The sequence below is a fragment of the Hippoglossus stenolepis genome, chromosome 10 (genome assembly GCF_022539355.2).
Source record: "Hippoglossus stenolepis isolate QCI-W04-F060 chromosome 10, HSTE1.2, whole genome shotgun sequence".
In the NCBI taxonomy this organism is placed as follows: Eukaryota; Metazoa; Chordata; class Actinopteri; order Pleuronectiformes; family Pleuronectidae; genus Hippoglossus; species Hippoglossus stenolepis.
In genome coordinates this window covers 1,851,399-1,873,898 of record NC_061492.1, presented here as the reverse complement: position 1 = coordinate 1,873,898, position 22,500 = coordinate 1,851,399, and the positions used below count along the sequence as shown (strand labels likewise).

Here is a 22,500-nt window from a genome sequence, read left to right as displayed (position 1 = left end):
ATTTGACTGTTCTACTGAGAAAAAACCTCCCTGCAACTAGTTTATATCTTTAAAACGACTCTTTGATAGAAAAGGATTCATGCTCCACGTGTGTGTGAGATGATGAACATGTTTAACATTTCATCTTTCACTCAAACACTGACTTTGACAACAGTGAAAATTCATCAGTCAGACTGTGTAAAGAACAAGAAACCACTCGACAGGCCTCTAGTGTCAGAGTGGAAATCTGCTTAGAATATAAAGTATGTATAACATGTAACACGTATTATTTATAACAACTTCACAGAGAAAGAAAGTTGTGGAATCGAAGTTTTAGATGCGACTGAGGAATGTGAATAATCGAAACCTTCCAAACAGCGAGTCCTTGTTTCCTGAGCAGAAGTGAATCACCTCCTAGTTGTTGACACGCCACAGCTCGGTGGTTAAACAGCTGGAAACACAAACACTACCACCGCCTGTTGCACTGACATGAAAACTCTCTGTGAGCCTCAGATTAAACTGCTGAGCTGCTTAATGTGTGTGTAGGAAATGAAGCGGTGGCACCGACCTGCATCTCCTCCTCGGCCAGCGGCAGGTCCCTGGAGTACTGCAGGAACTGGGCCACGTAGGTCATGATGGACTTCTCATCTGGGTCTCGAACGTCCACATCTGCATCCACATCACACTCCTCCATGATCAGCCTCACACTAACATGCGCCTGTCAAAGCTGCTGACTAACGCACGAGCACGCTCCTGAAGCTGCAGAACTGGAATCTGAGGAATGGAGGTGTAACTCCTCCGTCTTTAAAGGGACGATCAAAGTCTGCTAACGAATTAACAAGCAGGGCGAAGTGGAACAGGCGAGGGTTTTATACGAGTCTGAGGCAAACACACTGCGAGGGAGTCAGCAGACTGTCAGGCCGTCATCTCACTTGCCCTCGAGCTGGCTGGGCTCGGCTCAGCTGCGCTCAGCACAAAGGATTCACATGGCACCGCATCAATTAATGCAAGAATGCCACCGAGAGCAGGCAGAGGAGTCGTGTTTTGGAAAAAGAAAAGTAGGTGCAACTGTATGAAAACGGATTGTGGGAGGACGGCATCATAACAAGTGAACCAAATACATGTGAGTTCAAATGTTTCCGCATCAACATAAACTTGATGAATTCCTCTGCAGAAAGTTAAACAAATTCTGTTTTGACACGTGTGCAACCACCAAAGAAACATTTTCACATCATGTTCATTAGAATGGTTTTAAAAACAAAGGGCTGTATTTAATATTAAAATCTAAATGCTCCTTCACTGCTGATATGAACGTGTTGTGGGTTATTATCCATATGAAGCAAAGTAAACCAGCTTTTACACGGGCCTGATATTCTCGTTATGGACACATGGAAGAAACTAAAATATGTGTAAAGTGTAATATCTATAAAACATACAGTTTGTATTTAGTTTAAATAGAATAATAATGTTGTGATGTACACGTGCTATATTGAAATATAAGGCATGTTTTTTTATATTAGTAAAGTAATGAGAATTCGACTGTGCCACAGTTGCGTCATTCTGTAATTTGATTGTGGACAAAAATACATCTTTGAGATAAGAGGAATTTGCCTCTTTTTTTTTCGGTGCACATGTTTTCCCTCGAGTCAATTTGTGAGAAAATGACCATGATCCTGTATTTTTGATTTTCTGGGATTGTGGATGTTTATTTCACGGTTTCTGTCTCAGCTTCAGAAAGTTTCCTCCAGAGCGAATATGTACGAATCTCAAGGTGACAAGACTCGACCTAAAAACATGGAGCATCGACCTCATCACAGTTTAACATCGAGTTTAACAAGTATTCTTTCACTCGTGTATAAAAAGTAAATCCATTTCTCTGAGTACTGATGATACTGTGTGAAATGTTTGAATTATTCTCAGTGTGATATGTTATTGAACACGTTCAAAAATGTGTGCGGGTGGGAACAAGTACTAAGTCATACAGCGTTATTAATTCCAGGCCAAGAGTGATACTCCCACAATATTACAACGTGGACCTGGTGCGTTACATTCGTATGAATCCACCTTTAACAGCCTGTTGCACTAATCACACCTGCACATCCGGGTCAACACCCCCGCACTGGTGGTACGGACCAGTCAGAGAACTTTTAAAACTTTGATCATTGTCCGTTCACTAAACATCATGGAGGCAACAAAGGGTCACGGCGAGAATCTCTTGTGAGGATGACGTTTGCCTTTCTTCGCGATATACAGTACTTTGTGTAGTACTTACACAAAGTTACAACAACAACAAACATGTACTTATACATATTCAGTGAGAGGCCGGACCGTGTTTGCACAAAAATGTGTCGGAAAAAAAGCCGGTGGGGTTCTGGTTCAGAAAAGTGTGACCCGACACTCTACTATTATCAGCTCCTCTGTCACATGGTTGTTTTTGAACTGGTTGATTCTAAATCGAGTCCAGTGACTCACCATCAGGCTCCAGCAGTCTGGGGATCCTCAGCTCCCTCTCTGCGACGCGGAACGCCTCCTCCAGGTTCTGCCTGTTGCTCCTGGTCCTGGCCCGGGACAGATCCACCAGGTCGGGCCGCAGAGCGTAGAGGATGGCCAGGAACACCACCCCGCTCCTCCAGCTCGACTTGAAGTCCTTCACGTTGAGTGAGCAGCCGGCTCTGAGGGAAACAAACCATTCTGTCATTATAATAAAGGCCAATCAAAGAACTCTTTAGTGTAACTTGATCCCTTTGATGCTGGGAGATAAATTAAAGCTAAAAATATGAATGCAAACAATTATTTATCTGAGTTTATGTCAGTTGTGTGTTGTATAGCAACCCGACACAACACATTTAAACAACAGACTGTATAAATAGATGCCATCTTGCACCGATGAGGTCATTTGGAGTAGAGCTGCAGTATCGAGGTTTCGCTGATTCATTTCCGTCGACCAATCATGAGTCAGGCTCAGCTGTCAATCATTACATGGCCTCAACCAATCATCGCTCAGTCTCCTCACAGAAAACACGGAGGCCTGACTATGCATCAGTGCGATAAGAACTATACCTGAAATACAGAAAAACGTATTTAACCTGTATTTTCCCTTTTGAGTTTAGTCCATGTCCCATCCGCTAACACGGAGGAGGCAGGCTGCATGGCCTATACTGCAGCCAGCCACAAGGGGGCTAAATTGGACTTCTCACCTGTGACACTGCTCCCGGACCCAGAGCATCAGGGCCTTCTTGGCACTGACCCGGAAGCGGGTGTGCAGCGGCGACGCTCGGGGGGGAACCGGGCTGCTGCTGGCCGAGCGGCTCGACAGCGTGGAGCGCGAGTCCAGACTGGCCAGCGACTCCATGGAGCCCTGACGCGAGTCGAAGGAAAGGCTGCTGGCCAACTCCTCGATCTAAGAACCCCCCACATCAGCAAAACATGTAGTTATGAGATATTGATTTAAAAGATTAACCAAGGAAATGGAAATTCAACATTTCTGAGACAGAAGCTCTTTGATTGACAGTCGGAGCTTTTTAATCTGACAGGAGAGGAGAAAAAACTGAATCTACGAACCTGAAAACTACTAAACTCACGTGATACTGCAGAATGATCGTCCATATGAGGCCCAGGATGATGGACGGTCTCCCATCGATGATGTCAGGAATGTTTATGTTGACTAGTTTGATCTGGAGACAAAACAGGAAACTTTTCACACTCTCACAAGTGTCTCTGTGGGACACCTCACATGTAATTTAACGAGAGTCTGTCGTGTACCGATTTCTTCTTCAGGAAGGAGAGGGCTTTCTCGATGTTGCTCCTGTGCTGAAACATTCCTCTTCCTCTCTCCCGAGTCTGTGAAACAAACCAGAGAGTGAGTCCAGGTTGCTGCCGCTGGTGGGAAACACGATGAAGACGAAGGTAGAGCGGAGGCTGGACTCACGATGCGCTGACCGCTCATCACCTCCAGCAGGTCCAGCAGTTTGGAGCCGTCGCGGAAGTCGCTGAACAGGTCCAGGATCATACATGGTGGCCTCCGCTGTCACACACACACACACACACACACACACACACACACACACACACACACACACACACACACACACACACACACACACACACGTCAAACTTGGAAACCCAAACTCAAAAACCCGAAAACAAGGCGACTTGTTGGTCTCTGGGAATCTGACATTTTGGAGATGAGAAAAATCTCCAGAAAATCATGATAATAGTCGTTTTACAACATTCGTCTGAAAGGTCGTAAAATCTGTTTTGCCACCGTGGGAAAACAGATTTTCCGGCTTCAGGAAGCTACGATGAATGACTCACGTATTCAAACAAGATATTATTCATAAATGACTTCAACTAAGTGTTATCATCCCTGTTTTAATCAGGAAGCTGTTGCAGAAACTACCTCACAAAGCTCATTAGGCTCAGAATCACATTAAACTCTTCATTTCAGGGACATTATTGCACACACGTCTTAAACGTCCAATTGATAATAGTAATAAGTTATCAAAACACTGCGTTTACAAAAAGATGAACCGTTTTCTCCTCATTCAGTTTATTGAGCGAGTCCAACACTGAGCCCAGAGCTGGACGTCTGTGGGAGGGGGGAGACGGGGGAGGTGTGGGAGACGTGGGGGAGACGTGGGGAGACGTGGGGAGACGTGGGAGGGGGGGGGGCAGTGTCCGTCTGTTGCTGTCTGTCTGTCTGTGAACCTTGCTCCGCTCTGCTCTGCTATATTTATGTCCCCAGCTCCGCCCCCTCCGGGGCCCTGACCTCCAGCGCCGACGCTCTGCAGCTGACTCACGTTGGGTAACGGACGCTGCTTTTGCCAAAATCCTGTCCACATGGTTTCTATTTTAAACTCGAGTCCACTAATGGTGACTAAAGGTTTTATAGAGAATCACAGCTCTGATACGATTACTGTTGTTTTTCAGAAGAATTCAACTCTGTCAGCTGATCGTGAAATGAATTTATAACAAGTCACGTCTCAACACGGTGAACGGCGTCCAGGCTCTGATGCCTTTATGTTCTTCTGTTTGATTTATCATCCGAATGAACTATTTACACTGTTGAAGTAACTGAGCTGAATTATCATTCCTTGAAGTACTTTACATTTTTATTTGAAATGAAGGAAGCAGCTGTAAAGGCCTGATGTTCACTTCTAATTAACCTCAACAACCTGTTGCACTGATGCAGGATCCAGGACACGACACTGGTTGGGTCACATTGTATTTTTTCCTAAAGGTTTGTGCCTTATTGTTTGTGTATATTTTATGTATATGTATTTTTTGTATTTTACAAGTTTTTCTTTAACCTTTGAATAAACCAAAACAAAGACTTTCTGTCAGAAAAATGGCAATTAATATTAGTATAGGACAAATATTTATGGTCATTCCTTGATTTTGCATGTTTGTATTATACCCTTTGAGTATTATTTAAATCCTTTAAATACAAACTACTGTCTCGTTAACTGCATATCTTCTTATCTTTATCATCAATACCACAAATATTAGAAAACAAAGGTAATAAAAACATGTTTTGAATCACTGGGTTACTGGGCCACAGTCGGGGGGGTTACATGAGGTGAGAAGTAATTACTTTGACACATGGAGGGAATGTGGGTGCGTTTGTGAGCGAAGCTGCTGAAGCATCACGTCCTCACATGTTGCTGCTCACCTGTGTTTGTTATGAAGCTGCAGCTCAGCTCAGGGAAACTGGGTCATTTCAGTCGAGATGGAGAGAATATGAAACTAACTGTGTTCTGGGATGTGAAGCTGAATGAAGCGTAGATATAAAAGTTCTTTACGCTAAAAAGAATAAATATTAAAGATTGTTGAAGTTAAAGCCCCAAAGGTTGCCTGTGTACAGAAAGATGACATAACAGCGAACGAACATGGAGTCAAATCATCTTGGTCGCCCCCTGGTGGCTGGCTGCAGTCATTAAACCCACGTCTCCTCCATGTTCACAGCTGGGACACGGGCCATTTAAGTAGGCAGATTCCACGCTTCTGTCACTTCAGGTCGTTCTTATCACACTGATGTTTGTTGTGTTCATGTTGCTGATAAATTTGGTTTTAATTAGTTATTTGATGATATAAAAACGGGGCTGGAACATCTTGATTGACAGCTTGGACTGACCTGAGTGTGGAAGGGCGGGACATAAATAATGTCAAAGTGCAAGATGGCGTATCCAGGATATTTAAGTTTCGTTTGTGATGCGTTGTACATTTCTGTCTTTGTTTTTCATCCGGATTAGACTTGTGATATATTAGATTAGTTAGGGTTAGGGTTATGCCACATGAAGGGATTTGTCTAATCAGAGGGGTCAGAGGTCAGAGGTCAGAGGTCAGGGACAGGACTCACCTTTGCCAGCTGAGCGTTGACCCAGTTCGTGAAGGTCCTCTTCTGAATCTGTTCTTGTTCCACTGCAGAAGAAGAAGAGGAGACACAGGATGTCAGGTTTAACTTTGATTTACACATTGAAACTGTGGACGATACCGTCATGATGCTCTATGTGAAATATTCATACACTGAATGCAACTGCAGAATTTCTACAATTCCCTAGATTTCTAAAACCATTTCGATCCCTCTGGAGGTGAAACTCTCCTCTAGAGGGCGACGTGACAAGACAACCATCAAATTCAGCTTCCAGGCCGAGTTTCCACGAGTCAGAAATCCCACTGATCCGACCACAGTTTGTGTCGGAGCCTCAGCAGAAGAGTTTTCACCTGTTGTGAAATATGTGAAGCGTTAACAAGTCAGATAACTTTGCCCTTTAAAGGCAGGTTGTTGCACCAAGGTTCAGCAAATCACCTCCAGGTAGAATGATCACAAACAGAGACGCCTGAACAAGCCTCCGGTTCAATAATGAAAGCCAAAGAAAATAGAGCAGTTCAGCATAAACAGAGCAGTGAGCATGAAATCGAAACCACTTAGAACTACTTAGATTCACTTTACAATAAAAATACTTGTTTTTCTGATGAAATAGATGCAGAAAGTACAAATATATATGAAAGAGAGAGTTCTCGTCAACATGCATCCAGACATATAAGTAGACAGAACATATACGTATGGGACTTATTAAGTAAACAACATAGTAAACAATCAAAAGGCACAGTTTGGGCAGTGAAGTGAATATATTTGGTTTGTGGACAAAACTAAATATGCAATGAGGCCAACATGGAGTCCAGGAAACACGGATCAACGTGTTATCTACGATCAAACAACTAATCGATTAGTCAAGAAAATAATCGATAGTTCTGTGGTGATCTGTCCATTAGTTTGTGTGTAACCTAGCTAACAAACAGACAAACGTGAAAACACAACCTCACTAATCACTACAGACACGACAGCTTTCAGCTTTACAGACTGAGGCTGCAGACCGGACTCACCACTGAAGAGCTCAAGGAAGTCGTTCAGGTCAGTGACCGTGTGAAGAGTCTCACATATGATCCAGTCCTCGTCGTCCATCGTCCTCACAAAGTCAACTCAACCGCCCACTGAGCATCTTAGAGATTTTTAAAGATCAATCTCGTATCACGGCTGTCAGATTCAGTCTCTAGCACTTATTTCAAGTTAATTTAGTTTTAGTCTGAAATCGTTGTTCAACCTTGTACAGTTAGAAAACTAATGATTTCTGAGTTTTTATCCGACAACAATGATGAATTGAATTACCGAGCGCTCATCTTGCTCATTTCCCTCTTTACTGATTAACTACAGCAGCTGGAAGCTACTGGTCCTTCCTGGTCCGTGCTGAGCTCTGACTCCTGCGTTAACAGACCGACCGACTATTTTCTGCTGTAATGTGTTTAACAGCAGGCCTCAGTTCAGTTACAGTCTAATCTTAATCAAGCTCCTGCAACGACATCTTAATATAATTAATCCCTGAGCTGTTTCAACACGTGAACAGAAACACTGCTGATCACTGAACCAGGAAGAAATGACGAGAAACCTAAAGTTTATAAAAGTCCTTTAAGCTGAAGAAACCTGAGCTGTGACACACTTGAGGGTTTGCCAGAAGAATTATTTTAAATTTGGTCGAGGTAACCACAGAGCGTCAAAGTCCCAGAGCGTCAAAGTCCCAGAGCAGTAAAGTCCCAGAGCTTCCACTTCAGTGTTCGTCCAGATCGTTGACATTGAATTTCTTTCCAACAACTATTAAATCATTTTCCTAAAGATCTTCTGAAACATCAGGTTCTAGATGTCAAACTCTCATTCATGGTCATAGTCTGGAATTAGGTGACCACATGTTAACTGCACAGTTTCTGGACCAAACTTATTCAACATCGTGATGACACATGACGTCATGATGTCCAACATTTGCATAATGCCCACCTAGCGGCCCGTCGGACACGCCCCCTTACAGAGCCAGATAAAACGAGAGCAGACATTTCCTACACATACTAGAAGCTGTCGACCAATCACAACAGAGTGAGCCAGCTGGCCAATCGGACCAGACTTAGCCTTAAAGAGACAGGAGCTAAAACCAAGTGTTTGAGACAGAGGCTGAAAAGAGGAGCTGCAGCGATGGACAGTCTGAGGAAGGTGGTGTGTTTACTGAAGATTACAGCATGTGCACATTTTACAGTAACAACACAAATACTATGAAATGTCGCACTGTACGAGCAAAATGAATACAAATACAAATATAAGATAAAAACACAAAACCTAAACACAAAAGGTTTGTAAAGAGGCAATTTTAGCATTTACAGCAATAATGTGAGATTCCCACCTGACTGGGGCCTGGTTGTTATGTCCACAGTGATTCTATGTTTTCCCATTCATTCATTTCAGTTACAGTTTCTGGATAAAGTTAAACATTTACTTTTGTGTTTTCTATTAACTTCTCGTGTCACTATGAGCCACACAGGCGGCTTTACACAAACATGCTACAGTCGGACAGACACGTTATGACATCAATCCTCCTCCTGTCGCCTCATTCCTGAACTTTCACGCAGGGAAACACTTTGCTCCTATCAGGCCCGAACCTGCACTGGCCCTAAAAACAAACTTTCATTCACAGGAGAGAAAAGCTTGTGTTTGAGTTTTGATTTACTGATAAAACACTGACAAGCTGGAAAATCATGATTCAGCAGAACTTAATCATTACATTATTAAAGGTTATGATGAGATTCTAGATTCATACACTTGACAACAGATGTGGGGACTTTCACTTCTTGGTGTATATAACCTATATCACTGTAAATCTGTTATACCGCAGCGGTGCACCTGGAATATCCAATACGCTGATGATTACATAATTATACACTACATTCTACACAGTACTTGTACATGTCACGACCACAGAGATAAATAAAGTAAACTCACCCGTGATGGGATCACTCATGATGACTGATACCAGCTCTGCTGCACATCAACTTAAACCACACAGCTAAACACTTCACAGACCTGGCTGCAGATCCATGACTGAAATAAGAGGTGTTCAGAAAAATTAAACTGATATGACAATAAGTTTTTCGTGTCTAAGCAGCAAACACTCCAGACTCGCAGGCTGCAGGGAAGCTGGTACGCTCAGCTGCTGGGCTCCGCCTCTCCACAGTGTGACTCACACCGGGCTGCAGGCCTGCCGAAACAAGACCTGCACCGAGCTGGTGCTGCTGCAGCCGCCCGGGTTCTTCATGCTGGAAAATGTGTCTCAATTTCTAATGTCAACAGCTTTAAAATTTGGATTTCTTATGTAATTTACTCCTCCCTGTGAGAGAAACTGGAAACAACACTAGGAAAACTGAGAGAGATGCTGAGACGCCAAGACGTGATGCTGAGGTGTGTGGCGACGCCGTGTCAACAATTATCCTGATAGAGAACTCATTGTTTGTCTTCCAGATGTTTCAACATTGCGTCGAAGGTGTTTAAGCCGTAGACGGAATATAAGTCGGACGTTTCCTCACAAAGTATCTTGTGTACGAGCGCTGCCATCTTGAGTCTGCACAGCAGGGATTGGACGACGGAGCTGTCGTGTCCAGGTCCCGCTGACACATGCGCTCGACCAATTACGAGCGAGTCTCAGCTGTCAATCGGGACTTTTCACCCCATTTTCATAGCATCAAATTACAACAATCAAGGGAAAATGAGTTTAACATTCAGTTTGGTCCATGTCCCATCTACCAACATGGAGAGGGCAGGGTTTATGACCTTTATACTGCAGCCAGCCACCAGGGGGCGTCAAGTCATCCATCTTTATTTACAGGAAATGGTTCGGTAAGTGTCTTTTCTAATCCTGCTGATAAAAACACGGAATAAACCGACGTCTATATATAATATGAGTTATTTTGAGTCACATTCTTTCATCATTACCACTTGTTTAAAAAAACCCTCCCCAGTCCTCCTCTCTCACTCACTGGCTCGTCACGGGGGCGTTAGTCTTACATCACCCACTCTGGAAAGTGAACCAGAGGGAAATGACATAATTGGAAAAAGTCATCATAAAAGGTGCTGTGTTCTAAAAAGGAGAGAGAACTTTAATAGAAGTGAGGTAGATGAGAGGAAACAGCTCAGATCATATCTGTGAGATGATGTAGTAAGAGATGCTGCCAACTGCTCATGATACAACTATGACCATGAGAAGATGGAGGTTCAGAGAATCTGATCCACGCTGCTGGTGTCAGACTCCAACTGTGACATGACCTCAGTCATCAGATAATAAACAATATAATCTGTAATATAATTAGAACCTTCCTGCAAACATCAAACTGTCGACACTGTGTCTGCAACAAGGAAGAAGAAAAAACACCATCTAGAAACAACTTGTGTTTGAAGACCATATTTGGAGCTTTTTCTTCAGGATCACACAGGAATAGAAACCTCGTCATGACAACTTAACATTATTTACATTATCAATGTTATTATCATTATTCATTTAAATAATTGTTAGTCTATAAAATGTCTTTAAATCTCTGACTCAAAGGTTCTCACGTTACAAAGCTACAGAACAGAAAAGGGAAAAAAAACATTTTAAAATTTTATGACCAGAAATCATTTTTATCTTTGACTCAATAGAATAGATAAATAATTTTTGTAAAAACATTTCAGAAACCCTGAACTGAAACTCATGATCTTCCAGATACGGTGACGCACTGAGGGACGTTGGTGTAAAACCAGTGTGAAATATTGAGAACTGATTATTTCCGTGGTACAGGCAGAGAGGACACAATCAGACGATCAACACAAAGCTCAGACGTCCTCTGGGAGACAGTGAGTGGCTGAGCGAGCCGCCCTCGTTATCCCCCTCTGTTTCTCTCACCCTGAGGACGGATCTTTTACTTTATGACTCATGAGTCGGAGCGAGACGCGCTTCAGTGTTAACGGATTAAAACGAGCAGGAACTTGAAGAAGAAACGAGGAAGGAGCCGTCAGCGGAGTGAGACGAGGTCGTCGAACTTCTCCCTGAGTGAGACTCTGAGGCTTAATAGTTATGACGTTACCACGGTAACGGTGATAATACACTGACACAAAGATGCGGGGGGGATTTCCTCTTACAGAACATGACCTCAGCCTTCAGGTGGAGCGGAAACAAGAAGCCTTCACATGGTTTGAAGGCTCACTGAAGTATATCATCAAACTATAATACACAGTGACAGCAGTAATATCAGAAACTGGAGTATTCAATGCACAAAGAATACCTGAAAATTACACATCTAGAGTAAAGGCATCAATAAAAACTGCTAGTTTAGACTAACCTCACCTGACGATTCTCTGGAATTCAATCAATCTGCATCAAAGTGCAGAGACTCATAAATATCAGTTCTCTAAATATGCCCCAATCTTTTTATTCATGTTAAAGAAAGAGCAGAACATTTCCTGGATCTGCTCAAAACATTTCCTTGGTTCTTTCTTGTCCCATAACCTTCCACCAAGTTTCAAGAAAGTTCAGACTGACCCTGCAGGAGCATGTGGACGTTGTCGATGTCCAGGGGGATGGACCCCCTCTCCACCAGGCCATCTCCAGAGTGGAAGTCTGACGACATGTTTCCTCACCCGCAGCCTCCCGGCAGCATGGCACCAGTCTGTCGGAGAGAAAGCATCAGTGTTAATGTGACGCGGTGGAGCTGGGGGTGAAGAACTGGTGAATAAATACACAACAACAACAATTAAAGGCTTCGAGCTGCTTATCAAGACACGTTACATGCTTCTTAGATATTTACTTTAAAACTTGAATCATTGTATTTGCTTTGCATTCAACGTAGTGAGTTTTATCCTGTTCAACCTCTTCTTTATATTTAATTCTACTTTATTATTATTGCTTTTTATCGTACATGTTTTTAACAGCTTTACTGTTGAAGCACTTTGTAGTTTCTGGATGAAGAGTGGCTGTGTTTCATCTTGTTCAGTGTCGCCCCCCCCCCGGGGCACGAGTAAGTGCACTGAGAAAAAAATGTGTGACATTTAAACGCCTGTCAAAACAAATCACACGGGGAGAAATAAAAATGAAGGTGCCTTTGATTTGACCAGCTCGTCTTTGTCTGTCGATCACAAACTGGACGGCTCAGGACAACAGGTGAGTCTGAAGTCTGAGGGAGGCTAAAATAAAACAAGAGCTCTGCAGCAGGTCAGAGGAAATGTCACATCAGGTCAAACAGTTTGTTTTAATGCGTCTCACTCAGATGGAATCAGACAGATTCATGTTTCATCGGCCTCCTGACGCCTGCAGCAGCATTTAACAAGGGAAGGAATGAAGTTCCAAGTTCAAGTATAAAAGGCTTAAATAACTAAACTCTGTCAGATACAAGATAACGGCCCCGGTGCGACCTGCACGACTGGTTCTCACAACAAACAAAGGTTCCAGCTGAGCACGAAATGTTGGACAGGGGAAACGCTGGTGTCTGAGTTTCCTGAATATGTGACACAGGAACGTCAGGTGTGTTTACAGATGATATGTAAACATAGCTCAGGTTGATCACGTGTTCCCTTCAATGGGTCTTTATAAAATATTTAGATTGAAGTAATGAGGTGTAGGATTCATAGTTTCTTGAAGTATTTTGCTCTGAACCCAGCACAGCACGGACTGTTTCACACAAACCAGTAAACACGAACTACATCGAACTACAGCAGGTTCATCACTTTTTTTCGGTTCCCTGGAAACTTTTCCGGTGTCGTTTTCAGTATTTGCAGCGTGTGTCTGCATTTGCATGTGTCGTTACATTAATGAAGTTATTTTCTATTTGCAAATGTTTTCTTAACTTCTTAGTGTTGATCTTTCTCTCTGCCTCTGAATTAAAGAGACAGGAGGTAAAACCAAGTGTTTGAGACAGAGGCTGAAAGGAGGAGCTGCAGCGATGGACAGTCTGAGGAAAGTGATGTTTTCTGAACATTAGCATGAAAACATTTCACAGTAATAACACTAATTCAAATGATCGACCTGGATATGAGGTTGTCTCCTTTAAAAGCTCATACAAAGTCTTTAAAGCCTTTTTATGAGCAACTAAACTTTAACTTGACAGGAAATGAGATATCAGAAAATATAACATAACTGTGAGACAAGATATGTGAATTTAAATGAATCACATTACCAGCAAACTACTTAATAAGACTAATACTAATAATGACATTAAATCAAATAGTTTGATGCATGAGGCTTTGAAACACACTGAAACACATTTAGACACATTTACATTCAGTTTAGATTCTTGAAGGTTACTGATGTTCAACACAATCGTCCTGCAGCAATTTCTAAAAACACGAGCGACCAACTGAACCACTGCCCTCCAGTGTTAATGTGGGCACATGGATACGCACTAAAATAACACTACACTAAAAAGCATGACAGTGTGTGTGTGTGTGTGGGGGGGGGGGGTTGAACCACTATAGCATGGCATTCAAAATATCCCAAGGCTTCATGTCAGCTGCTGAATTAGAGCGAGGGGAGAGGGGGGAGGGAGGGAGAGTCAGTGGAAGAACAACCAGGAAGAAGAGCCAGGTCCAATGAGGAAGAGGAAGAGAAAAAATAAAGAATAAAATAAAAATTTCCTCGTCTCCAACTAATAAAAACAAACTCCCCAAGGTTGTTAATGTGTCTAATAAGTTAACAGGTTACAAATATACAGAGTGACTGTATCATAGTACCGTCCAATGGGAGCAGAGCAGAGGCCAATGGGTGACGTCATGGTTGATTGAATGTCGGGAAGGAAAAGTAAAAGAAACTCTCAGTGATGCATGACACGTTGTTTTTAGTGAATTTCATTTGTTGCCATCAGGTTTAGACCCACAGATGTTGAAGCTTTGTTAAAACCAAAGTGAAAAGGAAAAGGAAAGAGTGAGGAGGACGAGTCAGGCGCCACAGATGAAGAGAAGAGGAAGAAGAAATACAGCAGAAGAGACGAGGAGGGGATGAACTTCAAGGAGAAAAGAGTCCGAAAACGAAGGAGAGAAAGAAAATCACGACTAACGATATGAAAACTGAGGCCGAGGAGACAGAAGGAAGAGGAGACAGAAGGAAGAGGAGAAGAGAGAGGAGACAGAAGGAAGGACAGAAGACAGAGAAGACAGAAGAGAGAGAAGAGACAGAAGGAAGAGGAGACAGAAGACAGAAGAGACAGAAGGAAGAGGAGACAGAAGGAAGAGGAGACAGAAGACAGAGGAGACAGAAGGAAGAGGACACAGAAGGAAGAGGAGACAGAAGACAGAAGAGACAGAAGGAAGAGGAGACAGAAGAAGAGAGACAGAAGGAAGAGAGACAGAAGGGAGACAGAAGACAGAGAGACAGAAGGAAGAGGAGACAGAAGGAAGAGAGACAGAAGGAAGAGGAGACAGAAGAAGAGAGACAGAAGAGAGGAAAGAAGGAAGAGGAGACAGAAGACAGAGGAGACAGAAGGAAGAGGACACAGAAGGAAGAGGAGACAGAAGACAGAAGAGACAGAAGGAAGAGGAGACGAAGACAGAAGAGACAGAAGGAAGAGGAGACAGAAGGAAGAGGAGACAGAAGACAGAGGAGACAGAAGGAAGAGGAGACAGAAGGAAGAGGAGACAGAAGACAGAAGAGACAGAAGGAAGAGGAGACAGAAGACAGAAGAGACAGAAGGAAGAGGAGACAGAAGGAAGAGGAGACAGAAGACAGAGGAGACAGAAGGAAGAGGAGACAGAAGGAAGAGGAGACAGAAGGAAGAGGAGACAGAAGGAAGAGGAGACAGAAGGAAGAGGAGACAGAAGACAGAGAGACAGAAGGAAGAGGAGACAGAAGGAAGAGGAGACAGAAGACAGAAGAGACAGAAGGAAGAGGAGACAGAAGACAGAAGAGACAGAAGGAAGAGGAGACAGAAGGAAGAGGAGACAGAAGGAAGAGGAGACAGAAGGAAGAGGAGACAGAAGGAAGAGGAGACAGAAGGAAGAGGAGACAGAAGACAGAGGAGACAGAAGGAAGAGGACACAGAAGGAAGAGGAGACAGAAGACAGAGGAGACAGAAGGAAGAGGACACAGAAGGAAGAGGAGACAGAAGAAAGAAGAGACAGAAGGAAGAGGAGACAGAAGACAGAAGAGACAGAAGGAAGAAGAGACAGAAGGAAGAGGAGACAGAAGACAGAGGAGACAGAAGGAAGAGGAGACAGAAGGAAGAGGAGACAGAAGACAGAAGAGACAGAAGGAAGAGGAGACAGAAGACAGAAGAGACAGAAGGAAGAGGAGACAGAAGGAAGAGGAGACAGAAGGAAGAGGAGACAGAAGGAAGAGGAGACAGAAGGAAGAGGAGACAGAAGGAAGAGGAGACAGAAGGAAGAGGAGACAGAAGGAAGAGGACACAGAAGGAAGAGGAGACAGAAGGCAGAGGAGACAGAAGACAGAGGAGACAGAAGGAAGAGGAGACAGAAGACAGAGGAGACAGAAGGAAGAGGAGACAGAAGGAAGAGGAGACAGAAGGAAGAGGAGACAGAAGACAGAGGAGACAGAAGGAAGAGGAGACAGAAGGAAGAGGAGCAGAAGGAAGAGGACACAGAAGGAAGAGGAGACAGACGCAGGAAGCTTGTGACAGTTTCCCCGAGTGAAAGTCACGAGTCTCTCCGGTCAGCTCTAATTGTAGAAACGAGGCAGAGGGCAGTGTTGTGGAAAAAGCACAGGGAGGGGGCATCAGGAGGCGACAACACCAGCTTCAGATGCTTCTACATGTATTTCTGTGGGTATTGATTGATTATCATCTACAGCACTAACCTGTGGAGAGGAAGGGGGTGCTTTCAATCATGTTTGCACATGAGCGGAACCCGAGTCAGAGAAGCAAGGTGAGAAGATTCTCTCAATCATGACTCAAAGGTATTTCCTTATGTCCTCAAACACATTAACTATATGTTGAATATTTAGTGTCTGAGCAGGAGCAGATATCATGAAAAGACCAAACAACCAGATTAATACAGGAAATAGCAAATCTCATTTATGTTCAAGGTTAAAAGCCTGAATGTAAACAGACGCATTCTTCTGTCTGTTCTCTTCCGTCCTTCATTTCATCAAGACAACTAAAGGTCACAAGGAGGACATTTCAGTGGAAGTCTTTGAAGAAAGTCTTCGGCTGCATTTGAAGACGCGATTGGCCGGATTGGGAGGCTCCTCCTACCGTGGCCAACAAATGCGTCTGTAGCGAAACAATTATGACAATTGAGTCATAAACTAAATAAAAAGAATAATACTCTTCTCAGACTTCATTGTTCCGACAGCGTCCGTCCACCCTCGAGTTTGTCAACGTCTGAAGAATATATTTTCAAATGTAAAAGTTCTCAACCAAACAGCGAACTACAAACTACAACTTCGACTTTAATCAACCAGAGAGCTTTGTCGTCCGTAGCTCTGTTGCTAGGTGACGGCTGTAAGGGGGCGGAGCAAGCTGAAGACCCGACCGACTTGTTTCGGTTCGGTCAACACAGTCTGCGACGGATACAGCCAACGTCCACAGCGTAGACCGCGTCCCCCGAAGGATGCCATGTTTATTGTTGTTAGAAACTCTCAACTCTGCGCTGCCCCCTTGTGGATTTATTGCCTAACAACCGGGCCAATGTAAAGGACGCATGGAGGTGTGAGTCAGCTACACACAAACAAAGGTGAAAACATGACCTCGGTGTATTGGAATGTGACAAACACAAGCTGGATCTGATTTGAAGTCGTGGGACAAACCCTCTAAAGAAACACCGGTGAAAACCACATCGACCACATTCCCTGCAGCGTCACGTCCGACAGCAGCAACAACAACAAGCGTCCTCCTCCCTGGCGTCGATGCCGTGACTCTCTCTGCAGCAGCCACACTTTCTCATTAGCCCTGTGAATGATTCCAGGCGGCTCTTTGTGCTCTTTGTGGGCGTCTGGGCAGTAAATCACTCGGTTGTTGCTGCACCTGTCCCAGGGAGCGTTCACAGACACACCCTGATACGCTAATAAAACAAGGTGGAGACTGAAAACACCACACAAACACAGAACTGGGACAAAAAACCCTGCACACTTTCACTGTGGAGCTTTTCACAACATGATGCACGGACATCTCCGGTCAGTTCTCACCACTGACCCTCGAAGAACAGCTGAAAATAGATCATTTTAAAGCAACAAGGGTTTTTCAGGTATTTCTTTGGAGTGATGCATCAAATCTCAGCAGACAATGTAAACAAGGTCACTGCCACGCGGGCGTTAGTCTCAGCACCTTTCCAGTTTTTCCTGAATGGTCAGGAATCGAACCTTTGACCACATTAAGCCACCAATCAAATCAGGCCACATGACCCTGCATGTGCATCCGTGCACCAAAACAGTTTGAACATTCTCCGTCTGTATCTGCTGCCCTGACCCGGCAGAGGAGAACACGCCCCCTGGGACCAGACCATGGGTTTGCCACATGCAGCCTCACAGCCAGTGGAGGTGACTGTAGTGTACTAGTACTGACATATACTATATATACTATACTGCCGGAGCAGCAGTACAAGTACCAGCTATAGAAGGAGCAGAAATAACTTAGTGCTCCTTGTAGCCTCGGCTGTAGTTAAAGTAAAAGCAGTAAGTAGTAGACAAAGTGTTGTGGAGCTGTGAGTCCTACAGATGGAACATGTTGTGGGATAAAATACACAAAAGTACTAATTACTAGAATAACAGTACGATAATTAATAGTATTCAAACACAGTATTCTTAGTTTCATTTCTTACTACATTTCCTCACACGTCTACTTCTTGTTCTTATCTTATCTTAATACAATATTATTATTTCTCTCTCTCTCTCTATAATATATATTTATTCACCTATTTAAACTACTTACTTTTACATAATGTACAAACACATCATAGATCCTCGTACAATCACTGTGCCACTGTACTTTACTGAAGTATTCTCAAATATTCCTCTCTGTAGTCAAAGGTGTTTGTTATGTACATATTCTCTGTAGTTTTATTTCATTCAACTTTTTATTTTCGATTTTATTGCCTTAATTTATCTTATCTTAACTTAACAAGAACATGGTATGAAGCCATACAATTACACCTTTTATTTCTTAAATGTTTGTCATCATACAGATATGCATGACATCAACAACTTGTATCCACTAGTTTTATGTAACTGGAGCATTTCTTTGATAGCTGCAGTAACACAGAGCTACAAAGTGCTCAGCTGTGTTACAGCAGGAATGTCAGATTGTGTGGGTGTTGTGAGGCTGTCAGGGCCCAAAAATAGCAGCAGGGGGAACACGTGTGTACGTGTGTGTGTGTCTGTGTGTGTGTGTGTGTGTGTTGAGCCTCATCATGAGTCCTTCAGGAGGAGCAGAGGACTTTGTAATAACGCAGATAACACAGGTCTGAGAACAGTGAGGCGGAGGAAACACTACGGATGATGTGGATCCACGACAGACAAAAAGCATTTTCACACCTGCAGACGCTTTGAGTGATTCTAAACTTTGTGGAGTGGAACAGAAGTGGATTGTACTCACATGCAGCAGAGTGGTGGAGGTGCAGCTCCAGACAACAGTGGTTTCTGCTCAGAAGAAGAAGAGAGGGTCTTGCTGTGAGCCGGTTGGAGGAGGTGAAACCTGAAGCAGTTTGACAGATCTGGAGTCTGCAGGCAGAGCTGCAGAACGACCCCGGGCCACTGTCACCGGAGAAGCCAGAGCCAAACCGGGGCCAAGCAGAGAAAAGTCACTGCATCACTAAATATAGAAACCAGTCACGGCTGAAGGCACACGCCCTCCTCCTCCAGTGTGGCACCGACTGGTGGATGTGACCCGGCTGAAGGTGCCGCTGCATCAGGTGTGACCCAACATCTAGTTCAGCTCAGTGTGGAGCGGATCCAGAACCGGAGAACATCTCTGGTCTCCGGTGGTTCTGGACTGAAGAGACGGAAAACCTCCTCTGAGGGTCTTATCTCCCAAACTGAGACATACTTTGGGGTTTTTCACAGTAAAGAAAAATAAATTAGAAATAAAACAGATATGTAATATGAACTTATTTACGTTCATAGGTGGTAAGTTGTAAAGTCCTATAATTAGGAACGTTTAGGCTGACACAACATTTACTGAGGATAATTTGTGCACGTGTGTTATTTTTGTGACCCGAATTTCCCATTAAAAAAATAAATATGGATCCATTTAAAAATATAATAATGATATGGATAATATAAACATAGAATATAAAATAAACTGCTAATATTTAAACATGAATAAGTTGTAAATAATGTTGTAAAGTTTTATAATTAAGAATATTTAAGCTGTAAGTGGTCAAAGTTATATTAATAAATACATTTATAAATAGTCTATGGTCAAAAGTCCACACGTGTGAACAGATTAACAGCAACGTCTCATCCAAGAAGAAGAACTCTGCTGATAAACCACGAAGACGAGTGAAAACTAAACACACGTCAGAGCTTGAAGCAGCTGCGACACAGTTTCCCACCAGGGGGCGCCGACACTGAGGTCAGAGTTCACATGGGCTCGTTCAGCAGTTGAGGAAAAGCTGCTCGGCTCGGCGTAGATTTGAATACATGCAAAAAGTCCAACTGCATTTGTTTGTTATTCACTCACAGACACAGAACGACACCATGCTTCTAAAAGGAGAACAATAAAAGAAGGACTCATTAAAGTTAGTAATGTTTAAGAACTAAGAGGTTATGAGGTCACGAGCAGCAGCAGAGGAACTGTGTGTGTAGCAGCTGCCTCTCACATCAGCAACATATACAAATACTATAAAAACAAGTACTTCTACTTGTGCTATTTGTTTATTTGAGCACAAATATTCATTTCAAGCGTCTCCCGGCTTCCAGGAGGTGAAAAACAAAAACCAACAACAAACATTCAGTGGTGCATGAAATGGGAAAATGAAACAGCTGCAACGATATCATGAGATGTGACTTTATCAATGCCCCAAGTGAGCACCAGAGGTCAGCACCGCGTCGTGCTCCTGCAGACCTGAGGCCGTCTGACAGGATCCTCTGTGTCTGACGAGAACTCCTGAGCTGCTCAGTGTGGCCCCTGCTCCTCACAGGCTCTGACCTCACAGCCCATCATGTGTGTACAGGTCGGTCACGAAGCTGCAGCTGATCTAAAATGCTGCTGAATGAACCCTCAGACTCCTCAGGTGGTCTGGATCAGGTCTTTCTGTCCCCAGAGTCAAACCAGTTTGAATTCTCCACCTGAGAACTGCAGGTTCGCTGTGACTCTCAGTTCTTTTGAATCACTGCTGGACTTTCCTGTCACAGACTTGTGTTAAATCACATAATCACTTATCATACGCTGCACTGTGACTCTGCACTTCTTTATAAATGCCTCTTTTTTTGACATTTACAATTGGTCATGATGCCTTTTATATTTTCTGTAGAGCACTTTGAATTACCTTGTTGAAATAAATACACATTTAAATAAACTTGCCTTGTACTTAAAGGAACCAGCTGTTGTGGGGCTGTGACTTTTTTATTTATTTATTTTCCTGCAACTTCCAATTTAGACGCCTCCTGTTTCCTTATGTTATTTTAAAATACAAAGAAAAGCAAATTACTATATGAATTTACTCACGTTGCAAATATACTCAAACTGAAGTCAAGCGATGATTTAGTACTTTTATTCTTTTGATTTGTTTTGGAAAATGTGCAGATTAACAGTTTATAGCACATCATGTCTATTTTAGGCCCCATGTTAATAACAGTAATTAAATAATGTAATTAGAAATATTCACGTGTCCATAAAGAAACTAAGCACTAATACAAAGCGATGCACTTCTCCTCTCTCACACTCTCTGTAACGTTCGACCCCATCACTTGAGGATACTTCTTTAAAAGTGCGTGAATGCAATAAAGTTAGAAACGTTCCAGCTGAACTTCATGTGACTGTGTGAAACTGTCAAAAGCTCAAGAAGGAGCTGAGGTGAGTTGAGTTTCTGAGATTCTGGATGTTCCTGCTGCACCGAAACCTCAGAGACACCTCGTGTGGGTTCTTACTTTAATTTGTCACCATGTGCAGACGGTTCGGGGCCTGTCGCCTTTTCAGCTTCGACTCTGCACAGCAACGAGCTCCTCGGCTCAAAGTCAGGTCGGAATCATTTTGTTCTCCAGGTTCTCACACACGTTTCCTCGCTCTCTGAGGAAATGCTCGTCAGCTGAAGTGTTAAAAATCCCCCCCGTCACCGCCCTGATGTGAGACAGAAGCCTCAGGGCGACCGAACACTTCTATCAGTCAGGACGGGTTAAATGAAGAAGAAGGATTTCCTCACAGAAACGAACACAAGGAGATAAAAGAATATTTCATTAATAATTAAAATCCGGGTTGTGGAAATCCAGCCTTTGTGTTGGATTATAATTAACTCCATCGTAATCACTAGTGTTATCCAATTACATGCACTCTGTCATTCCACACCGTGCACATTGTTCAATAATCGCCTCTCTTCCTGTATCAGGGAGGAAGAGTGTGTGCGAGGAACCTGTCCCTGACTCATCCTCCTCAATGTTCTCTAATCTAACTTTAATTGCTTGGCCCCAACTTTCAACTTTACTTTTCAAGATTCATTTCCCCGAGCTACTTGAGAGCCGTTCTGCTCCGCCGGCTCCACGCTGCCCCCGGGCCTCCGGCGGTGGTAATTTCTTGATGAGCTGCTTACTCACCCAAATCAATTCTTTCCCCTTCTCCACGTATGTCCCCGTCTCCTTCCTCCTTCTCCTGCTGCCGTTGTCTCCAACAGTCATCCTGTCCGGTGAAGCTGTGAGACATGTCCTCGCGGCCTTTGTCGTATGGAAAAACTCACTGGCAACACAACAGAACACAACGGGACATGGGGAAAATAATGAGACAAAGTGGCAGAGCAGTGTGGAGGCTTAACGGAGCTCGGGGGTGAAGTCATTACAGTCGGCATGTGAGAACAGGAGCCGGCTGCGTCTCCTGAGCTAATTGAGCCGGGATGAGTGACAGTAGACACATGTAGGCACCGGGCTGGAGTGTGTTGTTCCCCCTCTTCCGTGCGGATGACGGAGAACAAAGGGGCAGACTCTTTTCCTCATCAGCCTAATGGAGTGGGAACAAGCTGGTGGCTGAGCTGGATGGGCAGCGACAGGCAGAAGGCCCTCAGGGAGTCAGAGGTAAGCCGGGCTG

General features: G+C 43.6%; 2 protein-coding genes across 2 annotated transcripts in view; one reads left to right on the top strand and one right to left on the bottom strand.

Annotated features, from left to right (window-relative positions):
* syne2a (spectrin repeat containing, nuclear envelope 2a) overlaps positions 1–19,071 on the bottom strand; it is a gene marked incomplete at its 3' end in the record, with an annotated part of 28,463 nt that extends 9,392 nt beyond the window's left edge. Inside the window, exons 1-9 of the mRNA XM_047341680.1 lie at positions 18,862–19,071; positions 11,871–11,997; positions 6,338–6,399; positions 3,908–4,003; positions 3,742–3,819; positions 3,561–3,653; positions 3,177–3,379; positions 2,452–2,651; positions 548–648 (exon numbers count right to left, since the gene is read on the bottom strand). Of these exons, the coding sequence (XP_047197636.1) occupies positions 548–648; positions 2,452–2,651; positions 3,177–3,379; positions 3,561–3,653; positions 3,742–3,819; positions 3,908–4,003; positions 6,338–6,399; positions 11,871–11,958 (921 nt within the window). The remainder of the gene's footprint in view (positions 1–547; positions 649–2,451; positions 2,652–3,176; positions 3,380–3,560; positions 3,654–3,741; positions 3,820–3,907; positions 4,004–6,337; positions 6,400–11,870; positions 11,998–18,861) is intronic.
* A 2,801-nt stretch (positions 19,072–21,872) lies between these two features.
* Positions 21,873–22,500, top strand: part of gphb5 (glycoprotein hormone subunit beta 5) — a 4,209-nt gene continuing 3,581 nt past the window's right edge. Inside the window, exon 1 of the mRNA XM_035168111.2 lies at positions 21,873–22,500. This exon is cut by the window's right edge and continues 290 nt beyond it. The gene's annotated coding sequence lies outside the window, so the exon portion shown is untranslated.